The 24,471-nt window shown below is 53.5% G+C and overlaps 1 protein-coding gene across 10 annotated transcripts; it reads right to left on the bottom strand.

Moving 5' to 3' along the window:
• Positions 1-143: 143 nt before the first annotated feature.
• On the bottom strand, positions 144-24,118 carry TJAP1 (tight junction associated protein 1). 10 transcript variants are annotated; one of them, XM_042986429.1, is made up of 13 exons: positions 24,058-24,118; positions 23,450-23,545; positions 17,457-17,512; positions 14,315-14,443; positions 7,579-7,676; positions 6,717-6,842; positions 5,085-5,113; positions 4,183-4,344; positions 3,902-3,968; positions 3,638-3,667; positions 2,810-2,917; positions 2,625-2,708; positions 144-1,867 (listed from the first exon to the last, which is right to left on the bottom strand). In XM_042986429.1, exons 6-13 carry the CDS (start codon positions 6,813-6,815, stop codon positions 770-772), a joined length of 1,677 nt encoding a protein of 558 aa, XP_042842363.1. In that variant the 5' UTR covers positions 6,816-6,842; positions 7,579-7,676; positions 14,315-14,443; positions 17,457-17,512; positions 23,450-23,545; positions 24,058-24,118; the 3' UTR covers positions 144-769. The 10 variants fall into 10 exon arrangements, with proteins under 10 accessions (XP_042842363.1, XP_007085216.2, XP_007085215.2 ...); XM_007085154.3 differs by lacking the exon at positions 17,457-17,512 and adding an exon at positions 14,536-14,646; XM_007085153.3 differs by lacking the exon at positions 17,457-17,512.
• Between the last annotated feature and the right edge of the window lie 353 nt (positions 24,119-24,471).

The raw sequence follows: 24,471 nt of genomic DNA, 5'->3' as shown, positions 1-24,471 counted from the left end.
TCACTGCCTGACGCTCTGTGGCCACGGACATCCCAAGCAGAGAAGGGCAGGGGAGACTCACTAGCAAAGAGCAGAATTTGACTAGAACTGGGAAGGCTCAAGAATGGCACCAGGAAAATCATTAAGAGACAAATTGGGCCATATCAGTAAAATAGTTTTAATTTTAAAATAGTCATCGATGTGAAAACTTCCCAAAGCTGGGAGTAACAGTCTAGAGCCAAGGTCGGGAGGGGGCCAGGCCTCACCTAGAGCCCAGCTTGAGGCCCCTGAATCCCTCCCTCTCCTCCCTTCCAGAGGGAGGATGGACACAGCTGAGGCGAGCCCTGAGTGAGTCCTCTCCCTCATCCCCCAAGGGCCCCTTGAAGGCAACAGCTCGTGCAGAGGACTTGAGGGGAGAGGAAAACAGGCAGAAAATAGAAATTAGAGGTTAATCGTCCCCGACGACGTCCCCCTCCCGACCCCGGGGGGGGGTGGGGTGGGGGAACCACAAAAAATAAAACTTGCGGGTATGAAAGGGGGATGGAAGATGAACACTGATACGATAGACCCCTCCGCGGCCCAGGACAGCCCAACTTGGGCCAACCGGAAGAAAGGTCTTGGGCCCCAGCTGCATGTTACCCTTGGGGAATAAATATTCCAAGAAAAGGGAAAAGCCATGAGACAAGCTGGTGCCAGTCACAGGCAGCGCAGCTACAAGGCCTGGCGTGGCCCACCTGACACCACCGCACAGGGAGCAGAGCAGCAGGGGCAGGAGGGCGACGGGGGGGCCCTAGTTGAGCAGGTTGCCCTGCTCTTGGGCCTGGGTCAGGCTGTCCTTGCGGTGAAGGTGGTGCACCCCCATCCTCTTGGGGCTGCGCTGGGGACGGCTGGAGCTGGGGAGTGCCCAGGCCCTGCCGTCAGTGTGGGAAGTGACAGGCCCCTGATCTGTGCCATTATCACCGGGCAGCAGACTCTGGCGTTCTTCCTCAGGGCTGATGGGCAGGTTCAGCTCTTCTTCCTCCTCCCTGGGAAGGCCAGAATCAGCTTCTGTTGGCAGCAAAAGCCCACTCTCACCAGGTGGGGAAGAAGGCGCCAGAACCTCCTCATCTCTGTCAGCGGGGCTAAGAGCAAAGTGGCGCTGCAGGTCAGGGAGGGCATCACGTCCAAAGGCTGTGCGCTGGGCCACAGCGGCCGGGGGTGGAGTGCGGTCCACAAATGCCCGCTGCCAGCTGGCTAGCAGGTCCTCCTCAGAGCTGGCAGAGCTGGCCGGGGCACTGAGTGCTGGGGGGACAGGGCTGGGCTCGTGGCGGGGGGAGGTCTGGGCTGAGGCAGGGCTACTGGGCACTGGGCTGGGGCGGGCCCGCTCACCGCCCTCCTCCACCAGGCTCAGGGAAATGGCCTGGCGGGTGGCGTAAGTGCAGTTGGGCAGGGGGCTGTTGCGGGGGATTCGCACCTTATCCTCAGAGAACTCGATTACCTTGCGGCCAGGATACAGCGGGTGTGGTGGAGATGGGGTGGGGTAGGGGCTCAGCTTCTCAAAGGCTGGCAGGGGCAACTCCTCCTCTGGGGAGCCCCCAGCAGTGCCCAGGGAGCGACATTCCCCATTGGGTTGTGAGGTGGGGCTGCCAGGGGCTGGGGGACTGGCTGGGTCACCCGGGCCCCCCCCACTCATGTCCACGTGCACAAAGACATCCTCGGCCAAGGGGCGCCCGGCACTGCCTGACTGGGCTGAGTTGAGCAGTAGAGACTCTGGCTTCTCTAATACCCGGGCAATGACCGAGGTGGGTACCACAGCCCCTGGCATCGGGCTAGGGGCAGGGCCCGGGCTGGCAGCCTCTTGACCACTGTGCAGATGTTTCCGAACCATGTCCTGTAGCTCACAGGGCAGCTGGGGAAAAAGAGTGGGAGAAGGGAAGAGAGACATGAACGATCCCAACCTCAGAGCAAAAATAACGACCGGCACGTATAAGCACCACTGCGTGCTCAGCACTGTGATCTTCCGGCCCCCCGGCATGCCAGGGTATAGCCTCATTTCACAAATAAACTGAGGCTCCGCAGGGGTGAAGTAACTTGCAGCTTTTGATGAACACAGCCAGCATCTGATCCCAGAACTGGTGCTAAGGCCCACATGCCCTCAAACGTCCATCTCCCTGCATCTCAGCAGTGGCTTCTGCCCAAACCAGACAAGTTTGAGGACCTGTACTGGCCAGCAGCCTCATGAGTCCCTCCACTCCTTCTACAGACCCTATCAACCTTGGGCCTGAAGCTCTGGAGTCTAGAGCTTGCCCCTTGGGGTAAAGGGATCAGCTGGGCCTCATCGTCTCTCAATATTCTTATGACTGATACCCTGGCCAATCCCACCTTCCCGCATGGGATCCCAAAATTGAGTGCCTCTCTCCCTGCCTCTGTTCCAGAAATACCAGCAGGGCCAGCCCCCAGTCCCAGTGACTATCTCTTGACAGCACACGGAACACCGACCAGTGGCAGAGTTGACTGGCTTGAGAGGAGCCATGCAGGCAAGGGCAGGGCAAAGCAGAAAGGAGGAGTCAAGGCAGGAGGATAGAGGGAGGTGTGAAAACTCAAGTCAGAGGAGTCCTGAGAAGGCAGGACTAGCACTGGCAGGGGGGTGGGGGGGTTCTGCTCACATCGGCGAACTTGTGGTTGCGGAAGTGGGACTTGTTGCACTTGAGGAGCTGCACAGCCAGGTTGCAGTCCAGCCGGTACCGCTCCTACAGGTACAGGCAAGGGTCAGAGGCCGGCCCCGCCCCAGGCAAGCAGGGCCTAGGCCAGGGCAAAGCCAGGGACACGGGAGGGGTTCCCCCCGCCATACATTGAGCTCCTCCAGCTTGTTGATGGTGTTCTTGGCGTCCAGCAGCTTGTTGGTCAGCTCCACGATCTCCCAGTCCAGTGTCTTCCTGTCCATCTCCGCTTTCTTGATCTGAGGCACAAAACGTGTGTGAACCCCGCCCTCACCCCAGCCGGCCTTCCTCCCCTCCACTTCCTCCCGGCCCAGAGACACAGGAAGCCACAGGTGCTGGGGCAGCCAAGGCGGACGAAGTAGACAGACGATGGACAGACAGAAGAAGACCAGCCACCTCTCCTGTTCTCCGGGCTGGCTGTGGGGTAGGGGCTTTCTGGATATAACCTGCTGCCACCTGGGCCCAGGACAGAGGCAAGAGCTGCCCCTCAAGGGGCTCTACACAGGAGGCAAAGCAGCTGGACTAGAGAAGTAAGTGTGCAAACCCAGGGACTGAAGCCTACGTGTGGAGCTGCTTCCAGGCTCAGGCCAGGAAGAGGGAGGGGTGGGGCTGGGAGGCAGCTGGGGGCGCCTGTGAGATTATCTAGTTGAGCCAGGAGGGAGCGGCAGGCTCAGCAGCGGCCTTCTGATCTTCAGTTCAGGGACTGGCTCTACGGCCCTCCCTCCCCCCTCAATGGCTTGGGCTTGTTGCCACTGCAGCGGAGAAGCTGTGAGTGTTCAGTGGTGACATCAACCGGTTCCACTGCCAGAGCCAAGCAGGGAGGCACTGTACCGAATGGGCCTCACGTAAGGGAGAGGAAAGCAGTGGGCAGAGGGACAGGGAAGGGGCCCCGGCAACCCCAGAGCTCATCTGAGGAGAAGGCCAGGGCAAGGGAGAAAACACACAAACTCAGACGCAACTGCAAAGATCCAGCTGTGGCTAAGAGAGGCCTGACAGGAGAGGGCGGCGGCGGCGGCGGCAGCATGAGGGGAAGACGGGAGAGAAGAGAAACAGTGTGAGCACTAAGACAGTCCTGACGCGCACAGCACACTGCGGTCCCCTCCCCGCCGCCGCCCCAGCCCCTTCCCCAAGCCCCAGTGGCATTCCCCCAGCAAGTCCCAGCCCCCTGCTCTGCTATGAGCACAGTGCCAGCGAAACCGCACCCCCAACCCCGGACAGATTACCAGTGTGTGCAGCTTGTCCTCCAACTCCTGGTTGGTCCTCTGGGAAGCCGTGTAGCTGTTCTGAAGCCTGTGGAGGAACACGAGGCAGACCCCTGGGTCAAGATCTGCTCTTCAGACCCTGCTCGCTCAGCCCCTCCTTGATAGGGGACCTTGGGCAGGCTGTTCTCCCCGAACCGCAGTTTCCCCATCAGAATCAGATGATCTCAGAGGCCTCTTCCAGCTAAAATCCTATGAATGGTGGGGGCTGCATGCAGGTGTGTCCTGGCCCCTCCTTTCCACACCTGCGGAACTTGTCCTTAAATTTGTCCAGCTCCTCGCGGCTCTGGCCCAGCTCCAGCTCCAAGCAGTCCTGCCCGATCTCCAGCTCGCGCTCCAGGGCCTCGGTGCGCCTGGTGGCTGAGGCCAGGCGCCGGCGGAGCTCCTCGTTCTCCTGCTGCAACAGCCTGGCGGGGTGAGGGGGCAAGGGCAGAGGAGCATCAGAGGTAGACGGACCAGCCCTGGAACCCCAGCCTGGACTCAGGAAGGAAGGAGTAGGGATGACATGAGCACAGGCAACTGGGGACAGGGGACTCCTTGAGACTGAGCCTGAGTCTGGGGCAGCATATCCCATAGGCCTGCTGGCCCTGAGAACACAGCCTGGCTTGGGGGCAGGGGCGGGAAGCAGAGGGGATGGTAGAATCCACTCCCACCCGGAAGAAGAATGAGAAGACAGAATTGGTGTGAGGCGTGAAAGTTCCCAGTCTGTCTCTGGTTACAGCCCAAGCCAGCCGGCCACCAAGCCCTCCAGCTCCAGTTTCCCCACTGCACAATCAGGCTACTTCATTATTAATCTCCTGGAAATCCAGCCCAGCACTGCCCTCCTCTCCAAAGGCCTCACGTGGCTGACAGAAAAGGCTGCAGGGAGGCAGCTGGCACAAGAGAGCCAGGAGCTGGGGAAAGGCTCTTTGGCAAGAGCAGGCCCCCAGAGCACCTTGGTTCCAGGTTCTCTTGGAGCCATGGAACAAAAACTCTTTCCGGAAGGAATATCCATATCCAGCCTCCTCTCAGAGCCCATAAAGGCTCCACAACAACCTTTTCTTCTACCTAATCCAGTGAAACCCCGACTATACCAACAGCCTTGCCTGGCGCTAAGAGGGAAGTGCTGAAGCAAAGCAGGGCAGGCTCTCAGGCAGCAGATACTCACTTCATCCTCTCTGCATCGGTCAGGGGCTCCTGTGCACAAAAGAACAGAAGCCTGAGGCTCAGCCCTAGACCACTGACCCACCCTGCTTGCCCATCCTCCAAAGAGACCTGGAAAGGGCCATGTCTAAAGCCCAAACAATCTCACAAAGTGGGCCCTGTAGAGATGGAGGCAATCCGGTATCACCTGGATGAGCCTAGACTACTCTCTGCCATGCCAATGAGAAGGTTCAAGAACCCCTTCTGACCTTCACCCTTACCCACACCACTTCCAACCCCCCTCATAACTTTAGAGCAGGCTGCAAATGAGTCCTGGTACCCACGCCACATCTCCCAGGGATAAAGAGAGCCTCTCAACTGTTCACTGGGCTCCCCGTGGGCCCTACAGGCATGGCAGAGACATTCCAGAGAAGTGAAGAAGTCAGGCAAGCTACACTAGGGTTCTGAGCTCTAACAAAGCCCTCTTGGCCCTGGAGGAAGTGGGGGCAGAATCAGGCCCTTACAGAGGCCCCAGAGGAACAAGTACATAGATGAAGGACAGCCTTTGGGCCAAGCCTGACTGAGAGGAGTAAAGAGTCTCATCCTTATCCGGCTTTTTACCTCCTGCCCCATCCTCCCCAAGCCCCCACACTGGTTACGGCCCAAGAGCCAGAGCTCAGCCAGCCACAGAGCAGGGAAATGTCAAGCAGCCCACTCTAAATGGAGCTGACTGCCGCAGAATGCCAGTCCCAGGCAGGAAAATGAGGGGGTGGCCCAGACCATGGACTTTGAAGCTAATGACACCTGGATCTGATCCTATTCTGCCACACTCTGCTTACATTAGCCTTGCTGAGCCTCAACGTCCTCATCCACAAAACCAAGGGAATGCCCACTGGGTGGCATCTAGCACAATACGTGGCCTTTTTATTTAATGTTCCCTGAACTGAAAACAGGCAAGTCACAGCATTCCTGACCTGAATCTGACCAAAGCGGGCCATGGTACGCCTGATGTATGCATGTGTGATGATCTCTCAAGTTCTGTGAATGTGCTCAACATGCTGCAACAGGGTAGAAACACAGTAGCAAGGGACCTACACTGCAAGCTCCTTTCCTCCTGAGAGTAAGCTGAATGAGGGAGGCCTATTTGGACAATGTTTTACAGTTGCCTGAAGAAGGCCTCCTAAGAACCTAACAACAGTTCCTGGCTGGGAGCATGTATTTAACAAATGTTGGCCAAACAAGGCAAAGCTGGAGGAAGGGCCAGGACTTCCGGGGGCAGCAAAGAACAGCTGGTCTGTGGGGAAGAAGCCGGAGCACGACCTCCTCCACAGAGACCCAGCCTCCAGCAAGTTAGGACCCCTCAGTCCCGTGGGCTGCCTCTTGCAGGAAGAATGATACTGGCTGGGATCATTTCTCTTGAGCCATGAAGACTCTGGGTTCCCTGACATGTGGACATGTACTCACAGCTGTCCCCTATAAGCCTACATTGCCCCCACCAGCAGTGCTGCAGCTAGGAGACCCCAAACATGTATCAGCAATGCCACACCCACACCCCAACTTGGGGGACTAGAATCTCCTCAGGTGGGAGAAGTCAATCAGACACCCAGCCTCAAGGGCCTGCATCTGGCAGCCAGGGCAGGAGTACCAGTCTTCTGACCTCCTGCTCCAGCCGGGATCCAGGAACCTCCAGCCGCAACTCCCGATGCTCAGGTGGGGCCTTACGGTACGGTTTCTTAGCAGGGGCTGCACTGGTCATCCTGGGAGGTGAGGGCTCCTCAACCTGCTGAGGGGAAGCAAGGGAGGGGAAGGCTCAGAGACATGGGCAAGAGGCCCCCAGACTGAGGAAAAAAGGACAGTAAAAGGGACATGTGTAGGAGCCACCAGGCAGGCAGGCAGACAGGCCTGGGCCATTGCCAGGATCATTAGAAACCTGGACTTTGGTATCTCAATGCCCAAGGGTCAGGGGAGTGCTGGAGGCAACAAGGGCCCAATGCACCAGGTGGGTGTGAAAGGCAGGGCCTAGGTTCTGGGCACCAGGAAGAGCGGATTATGGTCTAGGAGTGGGACAGTATATCTAAGAATGGCCCACCACTCACCTTTGTGGGCTTATAAAAAAATGCCTCAGAGGGAAAAACTGTTCCCTATGAATCGGTTTCCCCAACTATAAACTGGGGATGAGGAGAGCACCAATTTCATAGACCTTCTGTGAAGATTACATAAACCACTAACCTTTTTTACAGTTACCTGGCATTTAGGAAACATTCGTGTTAGCTCAAAAAAACCAAACCAAAACACACCAGTAACCAGAAACTGAGGGTTTGAGGGTGCTCCTCCAACCCAGTTTCCTCGGTGGGGTCTCTAAGCTTGTAAGCCCTGAAGGCCAATCCTCTCTGGCCTCCACCGTTCTCTTTTCACCAGCCCCCACCAAGAGAGGCCACCTGCCTGCCCCCTTACCTGCCAGCCTCCCGGAAAGGGAGCCCTGAGGGTGGGGGTGGGGAGCAGGTCTCACAGGGACATACCGTCTGATCGTCGGCAGCTCTCTCTGTTCCGCTGTCCCAGAGTTAGCCCTCGGCTCTCTGCATCCCACGGCCCCTCCACTTCCTCTAGCCAACAGCTCCTGAAACCGGAGAAGAGAAGAAAGTGGAAACCAGGTGTCAGCTGCGTGTCTGTCAGGGCCACGGACTGACCTACCCAGTCCAGGACTTGGAAGGCCCCCCAGGAAGAGCCAGGCAGAAAAGTCATGGACCAGGGGTTCTGGAAAAAGGAGAGGAAGCGGGAGAGGACTGGAAGCACTGGGGTCCTTTCCCCGTGAAAGCGCTGTCACAGGCCCACACAAGACACATGTGTGTCTTGTATGTGCTCATGGTCTCTGCTGACCATATGCCTGATTTGGGAATAGGTCTGGCCCTGTTCTGTCCCTATCCTACCCCACACCTGTCCTGTTCATCTCTCAGGCTTCTCAGAGTCTGGAAACTAAGAGATTTGGGGAGCATGGCTTGCAGAAGAGAACACCAGGAAAAAGCCTAGCAGAGACCAAGAAGATGTGGGGAAAACTTCCTAGCAATGTTCCCAGGAGCCCAAAGACTGCTTCTGTGTGTAACGGTGGTAAACAGACTTTGCAACTAGGGAGGGGAGGTCGAGGAGAAAAACTTCTGAAAAAGCAGCAGAGCAATGATTGAGCGATCTCAACGGGGGAGATTTTGGTGTCCCACACCCCCTCTCACGTGCCCCCTCCCCCTCCCAGATACCTGGCAATGTCTGAATGGCTGTCACAACGGTGGGGGTGCTAATGGCATCTAGTGGGTAGAGGCCAGGGATGCTGCTAAACATCCGGTAACACAAAGAACAACCCCCCATGATGAAGAATTCTCAGCACACAGGGTTGACAGTGCCCAGGCTGAGAAGCTCTGGGGCAGAAAGCCCAACTCTGGGGAGCTGAGACACAGGGCTCCAGGCTATGCTGCTTCTGACACACTGTGTGGCCCCAGCTAAGTCCCTCACTGGTTTCTCTTCCACACAGAGGTGGCTAGACTGAGTGACCCGTGAGGTCCTGTCCAGGTTCGTGGGAGCGTTGAGCTGAGCCCTGCGCCTACCTGTAATAAGCGGGGCCACAGCACGGGGGCAGCAGCCACCACAGGGACCAACGGAGGCAGTAACCTCAGGTGGCCTTCTGGGCATAAACAATCTTCCCGCCACCATTCACATAAATAGAGCTGGGGGCTGAGGGAAGCCTTGCGGGCTAAAGCATGTGTTCCTGCTGTCGGGACATGCCCTGGCCCCAACTCCTGTCACATTCCAACAGAGCCCGAGGCAGGAAGAACAGTGGGGGTAGGGAGGGCGGGGAAGCAGGAGTGGCCTCCCTCCTCTGTCTGGGCAGCCTGGTCTCTCCCTTGGGGTTCTGGGGGGAGCTGGGGCATGGCAGCAGGCACGAGCCGCCAACCTCCACCCCTTTGATGGTGAGGCGGACATGTCCCCACAGGGCACAAGCAGCGTGCTGTGTCGGGCTGACTCCCTGCACAGGAATCCAGGCGGGCCCAAAAGGACAGCACATTCCTGGGGTGTGGGGGAGCAAACAAGACACCCCCGCAGGTTCCCTGGGGCCCCTCCTGAGGGCCCCAGGGTGGGAGCTCCTATGGCCTGAGGGAGAGGCCCAGAAAGTCGCAAGCCATCCTGGATACCTGGGTGCTGATACTCAGGGAGCGTAAGTGTGGGGGACATGAGTTAGAAAAGGACAGCCAGAAACACAGAGTAAGAGATACAGTAGCCAAGAACCTCTGCAAAATCCAGGGAGGGAGACTCTAGAGTTGGGCCTGCTCCCTTCCTCATCTGCATCCCCATCAGCTGCAGGCCACGTTGTGGGCCCCCTCGATTCTCAGCCTCTTCTTTTCTTCCTTAGCCCTATTCATACCAATACCCACACTGGCCTCTAGGCACCAGGACACCTGACTGGGTGGCAGGCGGGCAGGCAGGAAGCAAACTGACGCACTCATGTATCTGGGGATCTTCCCTGGACGGAGGGAGGCCTTCACTCCACAGCCCACAAGCCCTAGCTCTACTTGTCACACATCCTGCCTCATCTTGACCTCAAGTCCCCACTCCGGGGCCCCACAGCACATACTCCCAGGGCTTTCCCAGCTGGATAACCTGGCTTGCTGAGGGAACAGACAGTGTGGAAGTGGCTGGCAGGGAGACAGGGAGCACCGCAATCACCCATGCTCCAGGATGAGTGGTGCCAGCGATGGCAGGCAGTTCTCTCTCCCGGCCAGAGCCTGCTCTCTCCATACACAGCAGAGCCACAAGAAAGGGAGCCACTCCCAACTGGGGAAGCAGAAGGCAATGCCCACCAGGGAAACAGTCTGCTAGGGAGCCTGCAGTGTCCCAAACACAAGCCCATGAAGGAGAGTCTGTCTCACTCCCTGCCCCATGTCCATAAATACCAGTACGTGTTGGGGCCCACAGCAGCAGGGGGTAGGGGTGGGGGTGGGACGATTCCATCACTGAACAGGAACGCAACAGGGCTGACAGGCCACTGTCCTTGACTGAAGTGTGGCAGGGAAGGACAGACCCTAGAGTGAGAGCAACGCCAGGTGCACTGGAGAACAAAGCAAGAAGCAGCTGGACACCAGGCTCACAGCCAGGGGAAGATAAAAGGTGGGCTGCAAGACAGCAGGGCAGTCCCACCAGGAAGACCCAGCTACCGGTCTCGGCCTCCAGTGGTCACATCTCCTTCACCCAAAGATTCCCATCATGCCTTGGAGTGTTTTAGCCCAAACAGGATTTCCCAATCCCACGTCAAGAAGAGGAAGTCCCCAGGGAAAGTAGCCAGATAACTCAGAATGAGATATGGGCCACCATAAGCAAGCAAGCAAGCAGCCTTTGGGGTCTCTTGGCCTCTGGCTGCTGGGCTGGTTCCAGGGCACCTCCAAGAAAATGGTCTTTTGGAAAGTCTAGAAACTGACTGAGAAGAATCCCACTCCCAACCCTCACCCCAAACCACCTGAGCTTCAAAGAACTGGGGGCAGAGGACTCAGGACGTAGGGCTACCAGGTCATGGGCTGGGTTTGCACTACAAGAACAGCTGTGCACCAGGAGAAAGGCTGAGGCCTAGGTTAAAACCTCTGGCTGACCCAGTGTGGTCTGGGGCTCCTCTGGCACTGCTGAGGGAGACACCCACAGCAGCAGTGGGAAGGGAAAGCTGCTCTCCTCATACCCCGGCTCCGCCTAGCCCTGCCTAGCCCCGCCTCCCCCTTCCTCCTCTGCATAGCATTCATTCTTCACTCACTCAACTCAGTTCAGATAGACTCAGCCTGGCTCTGCTGGGGTGGAAAGGGGGGTGGATAGCTTCCTAATTGCCATGTTGCAATCTGCCAGTCAGTGCGGCCGCCTGTTGCCGCCTGCCCTGTGTTAAATACCTTCTCCCTGATTACAGCCCATGGGGCACGATTAGCTGCCTCCTGAGAACAAAGTCTACTTTCATTAGAAATGGGACTCAGCACGCACAGCAAACCTGCACTGTGAACCCACTGAACAGCTGAGCAGAGAGCGTAGTCAGGGGCAGATATAAGGAGAAACGTGTGCCAGACTCTGGCTGAGCGGTATCCTTTAATCCAAGGACAAAAAAATCTGCCAAGCATCACTCTTTAAGTCAGGAGATGGGACTCACACCTGTGCCCTTTCATGGGTAAGTGCCCATATGTGACCTGGGCTTCCACCATGGTTAGGAGTCACCGCTGCTGGAGATGGGAGTAGGATAAGGAAAAACCTTTAGCATCCTGATTTTCTCCAAACCATATCCTTACTCCACTCTCTGCCAACACCCAGAGTAGGCAACAGCAAGAAGGTTGAAGCCCAAGAGCCAAAGACGCCCTCTCACTTCCTTCCGCCATCCTTTCTGCGGGTCTGCCCAGGGCAAAGTCAAAGGTGCAGGAGAGGAAGGGAGGTCCGAGCACCCAGCTTTCTCCCTACTGAGGGAGACGGGAGTGAAACCAAAATGGGTGGGGCTCTTTGGCTTTTCAAACTTGAGCCTGCCCCCATGGACATCTCATCCAGCTCCCCCAAGTTCTGCACTGCTACCTCCCTCCACCCTCAGTTCACTTGCCCTGCCCTTGAGAGACCAACCGCCTCCCCTGCTCCCCACATCACCCACACTCTCTGTAAGAAATTATGGCCCCAACAGTTTATCTGGGCTCAGACCATTTCCTAACCTACTGATACTCCTTTCTACTCACAGCTGTCACTGACTCAAGCAAATGAGGGACCATCAGAGAGAGGCCACACAACACCACTAAAAACATTAAAATTCTTCTTCATAATTCACCTGAAGAAGTCAAACAGAATCACTCATTAGCAATCACTACTGCTTTTAGAATAAAAGGAAACTGGCCCTTTTCCAGAACACTCAGCTGTGTTCTATACTGCCTTAATTCCCATGGAACCCAGCAGGATACAAATAAGTAATAAAAATAAACACAGGACCTTCCTAAAGCCCCTCATCAATGGCTACAACATGAATGTCTGATCACACAGGGACTAGTGTCTCCTCCGTAGGAATCGCCCTCAGCTATAAGCCCTGGATATAGAGTCTCTGAACTCTGTAGGCCTGGAGGAAACTGCACCTCTGGGGGCAGGACACACTCCAGCCATACAAGTCTGGCTGCTTCTCGAGCCTCTGAAATTCAGGGTCTGCATCCAACTGAGGCCCAAGAAACACAAACCCCCACCTGCAAGGGTCAGCCCTGTAGCCAGGTGACTGAGCAGAGGCCCTGGGGATTGCTCGCAAGGGCTCTCCCACCCCATTAACACAGCCCCTCCCGACTTTGGCTGTCAGTCCCTCAGATCCTACCAAAGCTGGCTGGGTTCAGCCCTCTCCACATTGACCCCTGGGTGCCCCTCCTGCTTGCTACCAGCCCCCAGTTTCCGGCATGCAGCTGTTCCTGAGGTACATGAGCAAAGCCCTCAGCAATCCTGGGCGCGTGGCAGGCAAGCAGCCAGCAGAGCATGGGGTGGGGCCTGGGCAGGCTCCGCTCTGGGCCGATGACTAGGCTGGGAGATGCCAGTCTGTGCCCAGACCAGCCCTGCTGCCCCTCCAACAGCCATGCCTGCCACCTTTCTGGGCAAGTACAACCTCACCCTCTTGGGACAAGCTGCCTGCAGCCCTGACCTGGCCCTCTGCCTGCTCTAAGCAGAATCGACAGACAGGTTTTTAAAAACCAAAATGGGTGGGAATTATTCTGCCCCAGAGTAATCCTGAGGACTCCAAACTACGGCCGGGGACCTGTAAAGAGCTCACCTGGCTCCCACCTGAGTAAATACCTCAAGTCTATCCAGCTGGTCTCTCATTCAAGCAAACACCTGACAGAACAAAGGGGCTGAAGACAACAGTTGATGATGATCCAAGCAACCTCCCCTAAATAAAGGGAGGGCCAAAAAGTCCCCAAGATCAACCAGCACTTGACAGCAGTCCCCAAGCCCTCACCTCAGGAAAGGCAATGTAAGGGGTGGTCCTGAACCAGCCTTCCGCTCCAGGCCCCTTTTGTTTTCCCGGTCAGCCCAGCCACCAGGCACCCCTCCAGCTTGCTCCTCCCTACTCAGGGTCCCTACACATCTGTGCAACACCTATACCCTCTCCCGTTTACACATTCCCACCTCATACTCACAGGAAGCTCCCTGCTTCTCCCTCCTGAGCCAAGGGAAACAGAACCTAACCAGAGGGCCTTCGGATCCCAAGTTCCCCCACCCAGTTTACCCCGTACTGCTCTGCCTCCAGAGGCTGCAGCCAGAGAGCCCATCTAAGGAGCTACCTGTGCAGAACACCAGAGACCCCCGAGCACTCAGTCTTCCTGCTATCCCCAGAGCCCCCTTCTTTCCAAACCTGGAAGGCAATCTGGTGGGAACTTCCCCATGGCAAGCTGTTCACCAGTCTCCCAGCCTGAGGCCAAGGCTTCTCCCAGGCCCACTGTGGAGTCCAAAGCCAGGTCCCGCCCGTCGTGGCTAAGGCGCCCTTCCAGCCCTTCTTGGCTAAAGTCCACCTGAAGTTCCACATGTGAAAGGCAGTGGGGAGCCTGACTCCACCCACTCTACCTGCCGGAGCAACGGACACCACGAGCTACATCTCAGGTGGGTACCTGGTTCTGGGCTCCAGCTTTTAGTCCTAAGTAGCTTCACTCAAGGCCCCAGGAATTTCCCACAGCCAGACCGCGGTTTTCCTCAACAACAACCTTAAGGAGAACCTTGCAACTGACCCTAAATTATTATCCCGGGGTGAGACTAATGGGGACACCATTCAATCTTCCCCTTTTGACAAAGGGAAGCAACTATCCAGTCGAGAAGAAAATCCCCCTCCCACTCTAGCTCCATCTATCTCTGAGGTGTGAAACAGAGCATGGTAACTGCGCAATGTTCTCAAACTCCATAACGCTTAAAGCAGATTGAACAGAAACTCCAACCAATTCTGTTTTAAGGGGGAACCGGGCAATGCAGTGCTGAGGGGATCATGAGGTGGGCAGAGGCCAGCAGGCTGGCTGGCAGGTGTCTATGCATAGGAAAGCCCCCTCCTCTGGCCTTAGAGGGAGCATGTCCCCACCCACAGCAAGGAGACTGGGAAGATGGAGGGAACCCAGCAGTAAGGACAAGAGAGCAGAGGAGGTGGCATGAGGCAAGCCAAGGGGAGGAGGCAGCCAGGCTAGGGGGAGGAGGGGTGAGAGGCACTGCTGGTGGTACCTCCAGGGCAGGTTAGCTGGCCCAGGTCAGACTCACAGGGTTAGTGTCTTCTCCCCAACCAGCCAGCTCTCCTGGTTAGCACGGTTAGCGACAGACTCATGGCAGACGCCCTCCAGGCACTCCATATAAACAGACAGCTTGGTTGAGAGCAGCCCAACTCTGGAGCTGCAAAGAGAGAGCAGAAGGAATGCCAAGCTGCGAGATGCCCGAGGGTACACACTGCGCTCTTCCGACAGGGGAAGCTCCTGCAGACTTACCACTAGAGCCTCGGGGGCTTTCTCCCATCTGAAAACCATGCCAGGTGGAAGTGCAGCATGCCCCCTGCCAACCAGGGAGTCCAGCTTGCTGACCCCAGGTAACAGGGCTCTCTGGTTGGTCAACGAAAAGAGAGGAGAGCTGTGGTGGAAGGGGGCACTGCTGCGGGAGTGGGGGTGGGGAGCTCCCCCGTCTTGCCTTTTCCCTGGACACGGCTGCCAGGCTGCACCACAGCTCTGAAAGCTGGGGTGTCAGAACAAAGCCAGCCCCAGCTGCAGCTGCCGCCCATCCCCTGCCTGTGCCAGCAGAGTCCACCCCACCACCTCCCACAGGCTCTGAGGAATGGGGCCGAGAGGGAACCGGCCCAGGGATCAGAGGCTGCAACAAGAACTGCATCGAAGGCACAATACAATGGGGCAGTGTATGACCCAGCCCGGAGCTGGGCCAGCCAGGGAAGGGGTGGCACACTGCCACCTTTCAGTTTCCGAAAGGGCCGGGGGGATGGCGCTTCCCAGGAAGCTGGCCCCAGAGGAACCCACAGAGCAAGGATACAGGCTATGCTGCAGCCAGGCTCCTCGGACTCCAACAGCGACTATTCCACCTGCTCGGAACGAGCAATGCCAGAGAGGCTAATGTTCCCATCACAGAAAGCCCAGGAAACAGCAGAAAACACCTTTCCTGAAGCCTCCAATACCATCCTAGGGGAAGGGACACACCCTGGCTTAGAGATCTCAAGGAAGATGGAGCCACAGGAGTGGAGTCCCCAAACCCCCACAAGATGTGACCCATGGAGCAGCAGGAGAGGAAAACTACAGCAAATGTATCAGCAAACACTGCCTGTGCTTATGGAGAAGGGCAGCATGTTGGCGAGAAAAAGCAGAAGGATTCCCCTTCTGTCTGGAAAGCCCCGCAGATGATGAGATGGCTCAGGGTAGAGGAGAACAGTGACCACCCTGGCGCTACTTATGGGCCTGGCCCTTCTCCCAAGCCCAAGTTAATCATTCCGAACTGCCTACTCCTCGGGCTCCCAGTATTACTCTGACAATAGCCCCGGAGCTCCAAAGGCCAAGGCCTTACCACAGAGGGGGAGATAACCATCTAGAAGAGAAGACAACTCTTCCTGTGGGCTCTGACCTCTTCCCTAGACCAGGAAGAATGCATGGCCATTGACAGGCTACCTTCAGAATCCTCACCCACAAATAAGACCAAAAAACATCAGCTGGGTCTGGCTTGATTTCAAAACACAGAGCAGCAAAACACCTAGGAAACCCAAAGGTCCAGAAATCAGTGACGCTCTCTGCATTGAAACAGAGGTTGAGAAATCAGGTAAGTTTACTCTCTTCCCGGCCACAGATAACACAAGAGCAAAGGGGAGAAACACACGGGAGACGGAAACACACGGGAGACGGAAGTGGTGAGGCCCATGCCGTGTTTACAACCATCCCGATTCCCACTCAAGGGCACTCCTGCCAGACTACTTCACCTCAGAATAAAAAACAACCCCTCAGATAACCAGGGTACCTGCTGTGGGGAGAACCCCTAGGAAAGATTCTCTACCCCTTCCAAGGAGCCAGCCTCAGAGGAAGGCCCAATGCTGGGAAGGAGGCTCCAACACGGGGCTGCTCAACGTGGAGGGGGCACCCTCCTCCTGAACTTGTTAGGTGAACAGAGCAAGCTGAAGAACAGAGCATGTACCACTATTGAGTCTTGTTTATTTTACAAAAGATACATGATGAGGAATGTCCAGAAGCACACAAAAATGATCAGAAGGATACATGATAGTTCCCCGTCTCTGGGAAAGGGAGAGAGGGTCCTTTTACTTTTTCTTTTGTATATTTGTCCATATGGTTGGTGTTTTCTACAAGGACATATATTATGCTTATGGTGAAAACACAGAATTCCTAGACAAACAGGACAAACCCCTCCATCTGCCATGTGTTTTTACTATCCTGAAAACGCTTCCCCTTCCATTATATGTCCTTTGATCCTCGTGGCCTACTGAGGCCCACAGAACAAGTGGCATTCTCCTATTCTGAAGGGAAAGGACAAGTGACTTGCCCAAGACCACAGACAGAACTGGACGAGAACCCTCTGTGTCCAATCCCAGGGCAAAGATGCCTCCTCTAGGGAGCCATAGGAAAGCCATGACAATTCTGCCCTGATGGAAACACCCTCAAAGGCTTCCGAGACTGAAGTCCCCATGGGCTTACCTGTGAAGGTGCAAAGAGGTTGAGTACCCAAAATGGTCAGCCCAGCGTTCTATCCTACCGTCAGCCGAGCGAAGTGAACCACAAGGCTAGCACCATCTAGACTGCCTCCCGCCAGGCGGCCCCGGCCCTCAGGGAGTCCCCTCTCCCACAGTTCACTGGGAAAGCACAGAAGCTCTTCACAAATAGAGTGCATGTCCTTTACAGATTCCAAGTGTTACCTCACAGACAGCCCGCACCTATGAGAGAGTACTAACAAAGAAGAGGTCCCACTCTTCCACTCATGGCCAGTCCAGGAGACTCAGCCTCTTTGAAACCGAAAAGTGCACAGCACAAGCCAGTCCTGCTGGCTCGCCCAATCTCCTCTCAAATCTGCCGAACATACGATGCAGCTTACCGGCCCTGCCAAGAAATGCCACACTGCAGTGTGCACTCCCACACGGAGCGACAAGGAGTTGAGCCCAAGGAAAACCCCATCCATCCCTCCACTTTCAGCTACTGGTCTCATTCTTTTGATTTGTCTCGGCATTAACAAGGTCGTAGTAGGTCCTGGCTGTGAGCGTGGAGCATACCTGGACAGAATGAGCAATACAGCCAGAAAAGCCAGCAACTTATGGGGCATGAAAAGGAGCTTAATGAACAACAAAAAAGATGCCAGCAGCCAGACTTTTTAGAAGATAGTGATTAGCAAGAAAATATACGGGAGCATACTTCACCTCGGCTTTTAACCTCTTCTGCTGGCTTAGGGATGTGTTATTAGACGATAAGAAGGCTAAAAAAAAAAAAAAAAAAAAAGAATATAGGGCTGAAAAGGGAGGCAGCTGAAGCCAAGCACCTGGATGATCATTTAACCACCTTAACTCTAGAAAATAATTAGTAATGCTATTGCTAATACTATCACCTTTTGCTTATGCAGGACCTTCCTTCCTAAGAGTTCAAAGGATTTTGCCAATCGGATCCTATCTGCTTTCTGTTTCAAGAAGGAAGAACGGGTTTGGGTCACACAATAACCAAGATTGCTCAGCACCTACTGCATAGGGCCCCAAGAAAGGTCTTAGCCCAAGTGGAGGAGAGACAGGTTAACAGCCATTTGGATTACAGTTTGGTATGTGCTTGGAGAGCCAGAGGAGAGACTCCTGGCTGGGGCAGGGGTTCAAGGACCAGACAAGAAGGCTGCCCTCCGAAAAACTCAAACCCATCTTCCTCTTCTGGACTGTAAACTCACACTGGAGCACCACCTGGCATTACACAGTGAAGAGGTCTAGACTTCTGGAAACACATTCCTTTGGTGTTTGTTGGGAACTGGTGCCCTAAGAACTACCCCCATTAACTACACTAAAAACAAAAAGGCAAAACGAATGGACAGTGAACTCCCAGCTACCAGCCCTATTTCTGGGGAACATCTAAGTTAAGCCTGTTCGGTGACACAAGATCATCAAAGCCCTAAGAAAACTAGGGCCAAGAAGTCTAGCTTCCTGAATGCCTAGATGTGTTCTATCAGCTTCACCCAATATTTTTCAATCCATAAAACACCAGGGAACATGAATCCTTAAACATCCCATCCAGTCACCCACAGACTTAACTACATTACAAATCTACCACCTACCCACCCCCACCTATATCCACTAAGGTCACTACCAATCTCACATAAACGTGATCCATCAAAGGAATCATTACAACACAAAAAATGGGGAGAAATATCAACAGTTTTGCACAGGTTTCTCATTGATGATGTCCCCAACCTCACCTTTTATTATTGCTTCATCACAAGAAAAGAGACTCTCTCAATTTTACTCCCACCTCAAAATGCTCCTGGCTACCTGGCAGAAATCAAAAGGCTGATTCTAGCTTGAATAAAACAAAGCCTTTTCTTATCCACTGTGTTTTCCAAAATGGCATTCATTTATTCAACAAATATTGAGTATCCTTCACATGACAGGCACCATGCTACATGCTCAATACTCCTACAAAAAAGATAATGTCACCCTCATTTTATACGGGACGAGACAAAGAATCCTACCAGTTAAGCAACTTGCCTGAAGTCACACAGCTGGTAAGTGCCAGAATCAAGATTTAAACCAGGTCTGCCTCCCTCCAAAATTAGACTCCTTCACACCCCTCACCCTCACCCCACAATCAGGGAGGGACCCTCCTCTACAGAGGGTCAGCTCAGTGAAAGAGGCCAACAAGCACCAGAGAAATCACCACACAACATGAGAAATGCCAGAACTGAGGCCTCTCACACAAAGTGCTGCTGGGGGTCAAGAGGAAGAAAGGAAAGCAGGAAGTCTTCTCACTGGAGGTTACACAGGAGCTGGTCTTGGGGGATGAGCAGAGTTTTAGAGACAGCATTACAGAGAGAGCAAAATGCACAAGCAAATAAGAATAAAGTAAACGGATGGCCATGACAGGTCCAGGAGCAGTGGGAAATTTAGGAGCAATGAAGCACAGAAGTAGAGGTGACAGCATCTCAAGCCAGAAGCTGGAGTCTGGGCCAGAGTATAAACAACCTTCCCGCATGCTGAGCTAGAGTGTGGACTTTATCCTAAACAAGGCAGAAACCATGGCATTTTTAAGGGAACAGAACATTGTTTTTCACAGGAAAATAATTCTCACAGCAGCTTGGAAGCTACAGGAGTGGAGAGAGTCTGCCCACCACATTTCATTCATTGTCTAAGCCCCACCGCATGGTAAAGCGCCTAGTAAGCACCACACACTATTCTAAATGGTAGAATACAATAATGAATAAGACCTAGTACCTGTGGACAGGACACTCACAGCCCTGTAAGAGTCAGACAAGTAAACAGACAATCACAATGCAGCCTAAGTGTTAAAACACAAGCACAGAGGAAAGGCAGAAGGAGTGAGGATCCCCACACAAAGTGACACTTGTCTACAGGACAAAGAGGTAGGTAAAGGGTGGAGGGGGAGCGCATCCCAGAAAGGCCAGCATGTGCAAAGGCCCAGAAGCTAGAGAGAACAAGTTCAGAGAGCTGTTAGGAGGCTGAATCCAGGTGAGAAACAAAGACCTGGTTTACCCAGACATCCTCAGCACTCAAAATATGGAGGTGAGAAAAAGGTGGTGAAGGGATTAGATGCAAAGATTACACATGATTAAGGGGTGTGAAGAAAGTGGCTTTAAGAATGACAGAACCAGAACAGTAAAGGCAGAGAACTGGCTCCAAATCTATCAGCCTTCACACCACAGTTCATTCATTTGCGAAAATGAGACCTGAATCCTGAAAGTCTGAGGACTTCTACCAAAACACAAAGGTGTAGGGGCACCTGGGTGGCTCAGTCAGGTAAGCGTCCCACTCTTGGTTTTGACTCAGGTCATGGTCTCGTGGTTTCGTAAGTTCAAGGCGCATGTCAGACTCTGTGATGGCAGCACAGAGCCTGCTTGGGATTTTCTCTCTCTCCCTTGATCTCTGCCCCCGCCAACTTGCGCTCTCTAGGTCTCTCTCAACATAAATAAACTTAAAACACACACACACAAAGCTGTACTCTATGGAGATTACACGTTTCAGCATGCTGATTGCATCACAAATTGAGATAAAGTACATTCTTCTGAGATATATGCCCCCTCAGGTAATGGTGGAGGGCAACAGACACAGACAGATACTAATTCCAAACTTCATGTGCCATAACAATAGAAAAAGGTCATCTGAGGGCTGGGTCAGAATTCCCAGAAAAAGCCCTAAGTCCTGAGCCCCCAATTACCCTGAAATCTGGTCAGACTTCAGACGCGTGCCTAGTCTGATGGCAAGTTGGAGAGTCATTTACTAAAGAAAAAGATGGGCCCTGAGGGTGTGTTAAATAGACAGGACATGACTCAGAAGGAGGGGAAGAGTGAGTCTTAAGTGCAGGGCAAAGGAAAAGCCAGTCAATCAAACCTTGGGCACACCTCTGCCCCAAGGCTACACACCAGCCTCCCGCTTGGCCAAAAGGAAAGAGAGAAGCACTAGGCCAGGACCTTCCAGAACAACACAAGTTTCAGCAGAAGCACATCTGTTTTCCATTTCCCCTCAAGCTGGGGGGGAGGAGGGTGAGTATTTAAAATGCCACCTATTTTTTTTCCTCTGTAGTTTGCTACCTGCTATTTTTAAAACAAAGATGACATCCAGATTGTCTATGAATTTAACACTATGGTTACTTCAACTATTCATGTCAGTAATCAAAGTCAGAAATGAGCCTTAATGTCCACACTAATACACACACACACCCCTTTAAGGTATGCTAAGAGTGGATCCTTAGGTCAGTCTGCTCACCCAACCCAGGCCCACGGTTTTCCAAAGGACAGTCACCAAAGCCAAATCATGAAGAGGGAGTCCAGATTTGGCTACCATGGCAAAGGGCTCCCTCACCACAGTCCCTGCACCAGTTTTTATCTCTGGGGAGAGAGCTGTGGTGAAGAGCTCAGCATCTACAACATTTTTTAAATAACTGAAAAAAGTCTACTACAATCTAATAATCGTGACAAACAAAAGATACAGATTACCACTGGGCATATTTAATAAATAGTTAACTTCATACCAACCCCCCCCCGCCCCCCTCAAAAGTTCAATTGCTGAAGCCAGACAGTCAAATCCTAGCTCTGCCCCTTACTAGCTGAGTGACCTTGAACAAATTAACCACTCTTCACCTCTATTTATTCATCTGTAAAATGGGGATAATGAAAGTATTTGCTTCATAAGGTTATAAAAATTAAATTAGTTAATACATTTAAAGCACTTCCAACAGTGCCAGACACACAGAAAGTGCTCAGTAAGCACCACTATTATTACTGTTCAAATGCAAAGATAATCCTAAAGCCTCACAACTTCAAACAGGAAATCATGGGCATTTTTAAAATTTTTTTTTTTAACGTTTTATTTATTTTTGAGACAGGGAGAGACAGAGCATGAACAGGGGAGGGTCAGAGAGAGGGAGACACAGAATCTGAAACAGGCTCCAGGCTCTGAGCTGTCAGCCCACAGCCCGACGCGGGGCTGGAACTCACGGACCGTGAGATCATGACCTGAGCCGAAGTCGGCCGCTTAACCGACGGAGCCACCCAGGCGCCCCAAATCATGGGCATTTTAATGTCACTTTAAATAGTTTGATGAAGATGCTCTCACTACATCCAAAAGCTAAGCCCCATTTCTCTAACATCAAGACACCAGCCCAAACCAGTACGGGGCCTCCAAAGAGAGATACTAGGTTCAATCATAAAGCAGAAGTTAGTACTGAGATCTGACCAGCATAACAACAACAAATACGTATAGAGAGTCAGTCACTGTTCTAAATATATTAATGCATTTAGGTTAAGGTTGTTACCTTATGAGATGGGTACTCTTACTATCTCCATTTGATTGATGAGAAAGCTGAGGCATAGAGAACTATGCAATTTCTAAAGGTCACAGAGCTACAAGTGGCAAAGCCAGAATTTGAACTCGGCATTTTGGCTCCGGAGTCAGTGCTCTTAACCCCTAAGTGTGCTCACTACACTGTCCTTGCTGTTCAGTTTCCAAGGGGGCATCCATAAATTGTCCTCAGAGAAAGTTCCCAACCTTCTAGAGTCACAGCTAAATAACACCAGTTCGTCAGATACCTGAAGGTATTGAAGCTGACCTAGGGACAGTGATTTGGGTTGGTCTGTCTGTAGCAAGCCTCTTTTTTTGGGGGGGGGGGGCAGGGAGGGAGCAGGAGATGGTCAGTGAGGACCAAATCCTGGATCAAATGAGATCTGCTAATCTAATCATGCAGCAGATACCAGTCATGAAACAAGCTTCAGTAAGCTGTCCCCAATTCCGGCTTGGGCATACCCACAGGGCATGGAAGGGAGGACCATATTCACTGCACTTTGTGGCTCCAGACCCCTTCTTCCCTTTTCTCCAACCCCAAATCCACCATCTCTTAAGCCATGCTTAGTTTGGTTAGTGAAACTGATTTTTTTTTTCTTATGTGGTTTGACAGGGAGACTACAAAGGAAGAGAAGAAAGCTACCCGAAAAGTTCTACAATCCTTTCCTTACATCACCACACTGACCCGCTCTGTAAAGCAGCTCTCGAATATCAGGGATCTCAGGGACAGAGATTGATACAATAAATATTCCCAGAGCCTTACACCAGTCAGTTTGACCCCTTACCATAAACTAATCTGGGTTTCTTCTCCCTAATCGCAACCTGATTTTCCTTCTCCACTGACCCCACCTACCCATCAAATCCACATCCCCAAAGGAACACTAATGAGCCCTTCTTACAAAAAGAAAGATCAAAAGAAGCAGACCTGCAGCAAGAATGAATTCATGAGTTGGTGACAGACCGCAATCACACTTTTTCTCATGACTCCCCCTGCCCCCAATCTGTCACCACAAATCTCTATTTCAGGTAGGATGACAAAGTGAAGATGTGATGGGGAGACTGAAAAAGACACAGGGAGCATGTAGGAAACTGCTTGTGACAGGGATGTGTTCAAGTACTTTCAGCCTGATCTCTAGGCCCCTGACCGTGTTCATTTGCACAGGTGACAGCACCCAAGGCTCAAATCTACACCCAATTCTCAAAAATCACCATACAATCTAAACAGAACACTAACTTACAGACCACAGGCAAAAGGTAACCTCTATAGAAGAGAGCCCTTTTCAGATTAAATGATTCTCAGTATCACTTTGAACTCATGCATCCTCCTTGCAGGGAGCATGCCAGCCTGTCACTGGAGGCCACCTTACCCGCTCTGGGGTTGAGCTGGGGCAAGTCGCTACCTCTTCTTCTTTCCAAGCAGGCACTGTGATTTCTTCCAGTCCCTGGGGCCCCTGAGTCTTCAGCTGAAATTGGGGCAGATGCTATAGGAACTCTGGAAAGGCTTATCTAAGTCTGGAGAAGGATCATCTGACTGGGTTTAGTTCCCTCCTTACCAAACCTGCCCAACATCCTCCAGGTCTCTCTTCTCCCCTTCCCCACTATCCTCCTCCACGGGAAAGACCTCTCTCCTACCGGCCGGGTACAGTCGGGCCTCGGCCACAAGCTCCAGGCTTCTTTCTTAACTCTTGGTTAAGAAATTCCCCTCCAATTCGTGACTGCTTCTTCAGGGCCTGCACACCTACTTCTTGTTCCCCGGCGCTAGACCGCTCCCCCAGGGCCGCCACTGGATCCTAGGCCCCCTCCCCTCCGCCCCTGTCTCCCTCTTTATTTCTCTCCGCCTCCAACCTTCCCCCATTCCATTTCCTCTTCTTAACCCCGGAGCTAGTGCCTCCTCCGCCCCTACTCCGCGCTAGTGTCCCTACGATCCCCCCCCACTCTAGCCTCCCGGCCCAACTACTGCAACCCCACAACAAACTTTCTGCCGCTGCCCGCCGCCTTCACGCCGCCATCTTGCCGCGGGGCAGGCCGGGTAGCGGCCAAGGCCGCGGGAATCCCCACGCACTGGGCGCGGAGCGTCATCGGGGGGTGTGGCTAGGGGCGTAGCTTCGGGATGGGGAATTAGGGCACCAGGTGAAGAGGAAAGATGGGATCTCCGGAGAGTAGGGTTTGGAGGCCAGGCGGGTGGAGAAGGAAGGAGGTGTCAAGGGTAGGGCAATAGCGGGAAGGGTGAGGAAAGATTCTGATACTAAAGAAAAAAAGAGAGAAAGAGAAAAAACACAAAAATATGGTGGAATAGTGTTAGCACTGGTTCCCCATCATCCAAAGAATGAAAGCAGCTTCTCAGTTTGCCACGCAGAGGTCCGTGTGACCCACCCTCTTCCACCTTCAC

Source organism: Panthera tigris, chromosome B2, assembly GCF_018350195.1.
Source record: "Panthera tigris isolate Pti1 chromosome B2, P.tigris_Pti1_mat1.1, whole genome shotgun sequence".
Classification (NCBI taxonomy): Eukaryota; Metazoa; Chordata; class Mammalia; order Carnivora; family Felidae; genus Panthera; species Panthera tigris.
The sequence above is the reverse complement of the archived record's forward strand: the minus strand, read 5'-3'. Positions and strand labels throughout refer to the sequence as shown.

Coding starts and splice junctions, on each gene's coding strand:
- TJAP1 (XM_042986429.1), bottom strand. CDS start 6,815: ATGACCAGTGCAGCCCCTGCTAAGAAACCGTACCGTAAGGCCCCACCT. Junction 4,345..5,084: donor ACCGATGCAGAGAGGATGAA/GTGAGTATCTGC, acceptor TCACCCCGCCAG/GCTGTTGCAGCAGGAGAACG. Junction 3,969..4,182: donor TTTAAGGACAAGTTCCGCAG/GTGTGGAAAGGA, acceptor GTTCCTCCACAG/GCTTCAGAACAGCTACACGG.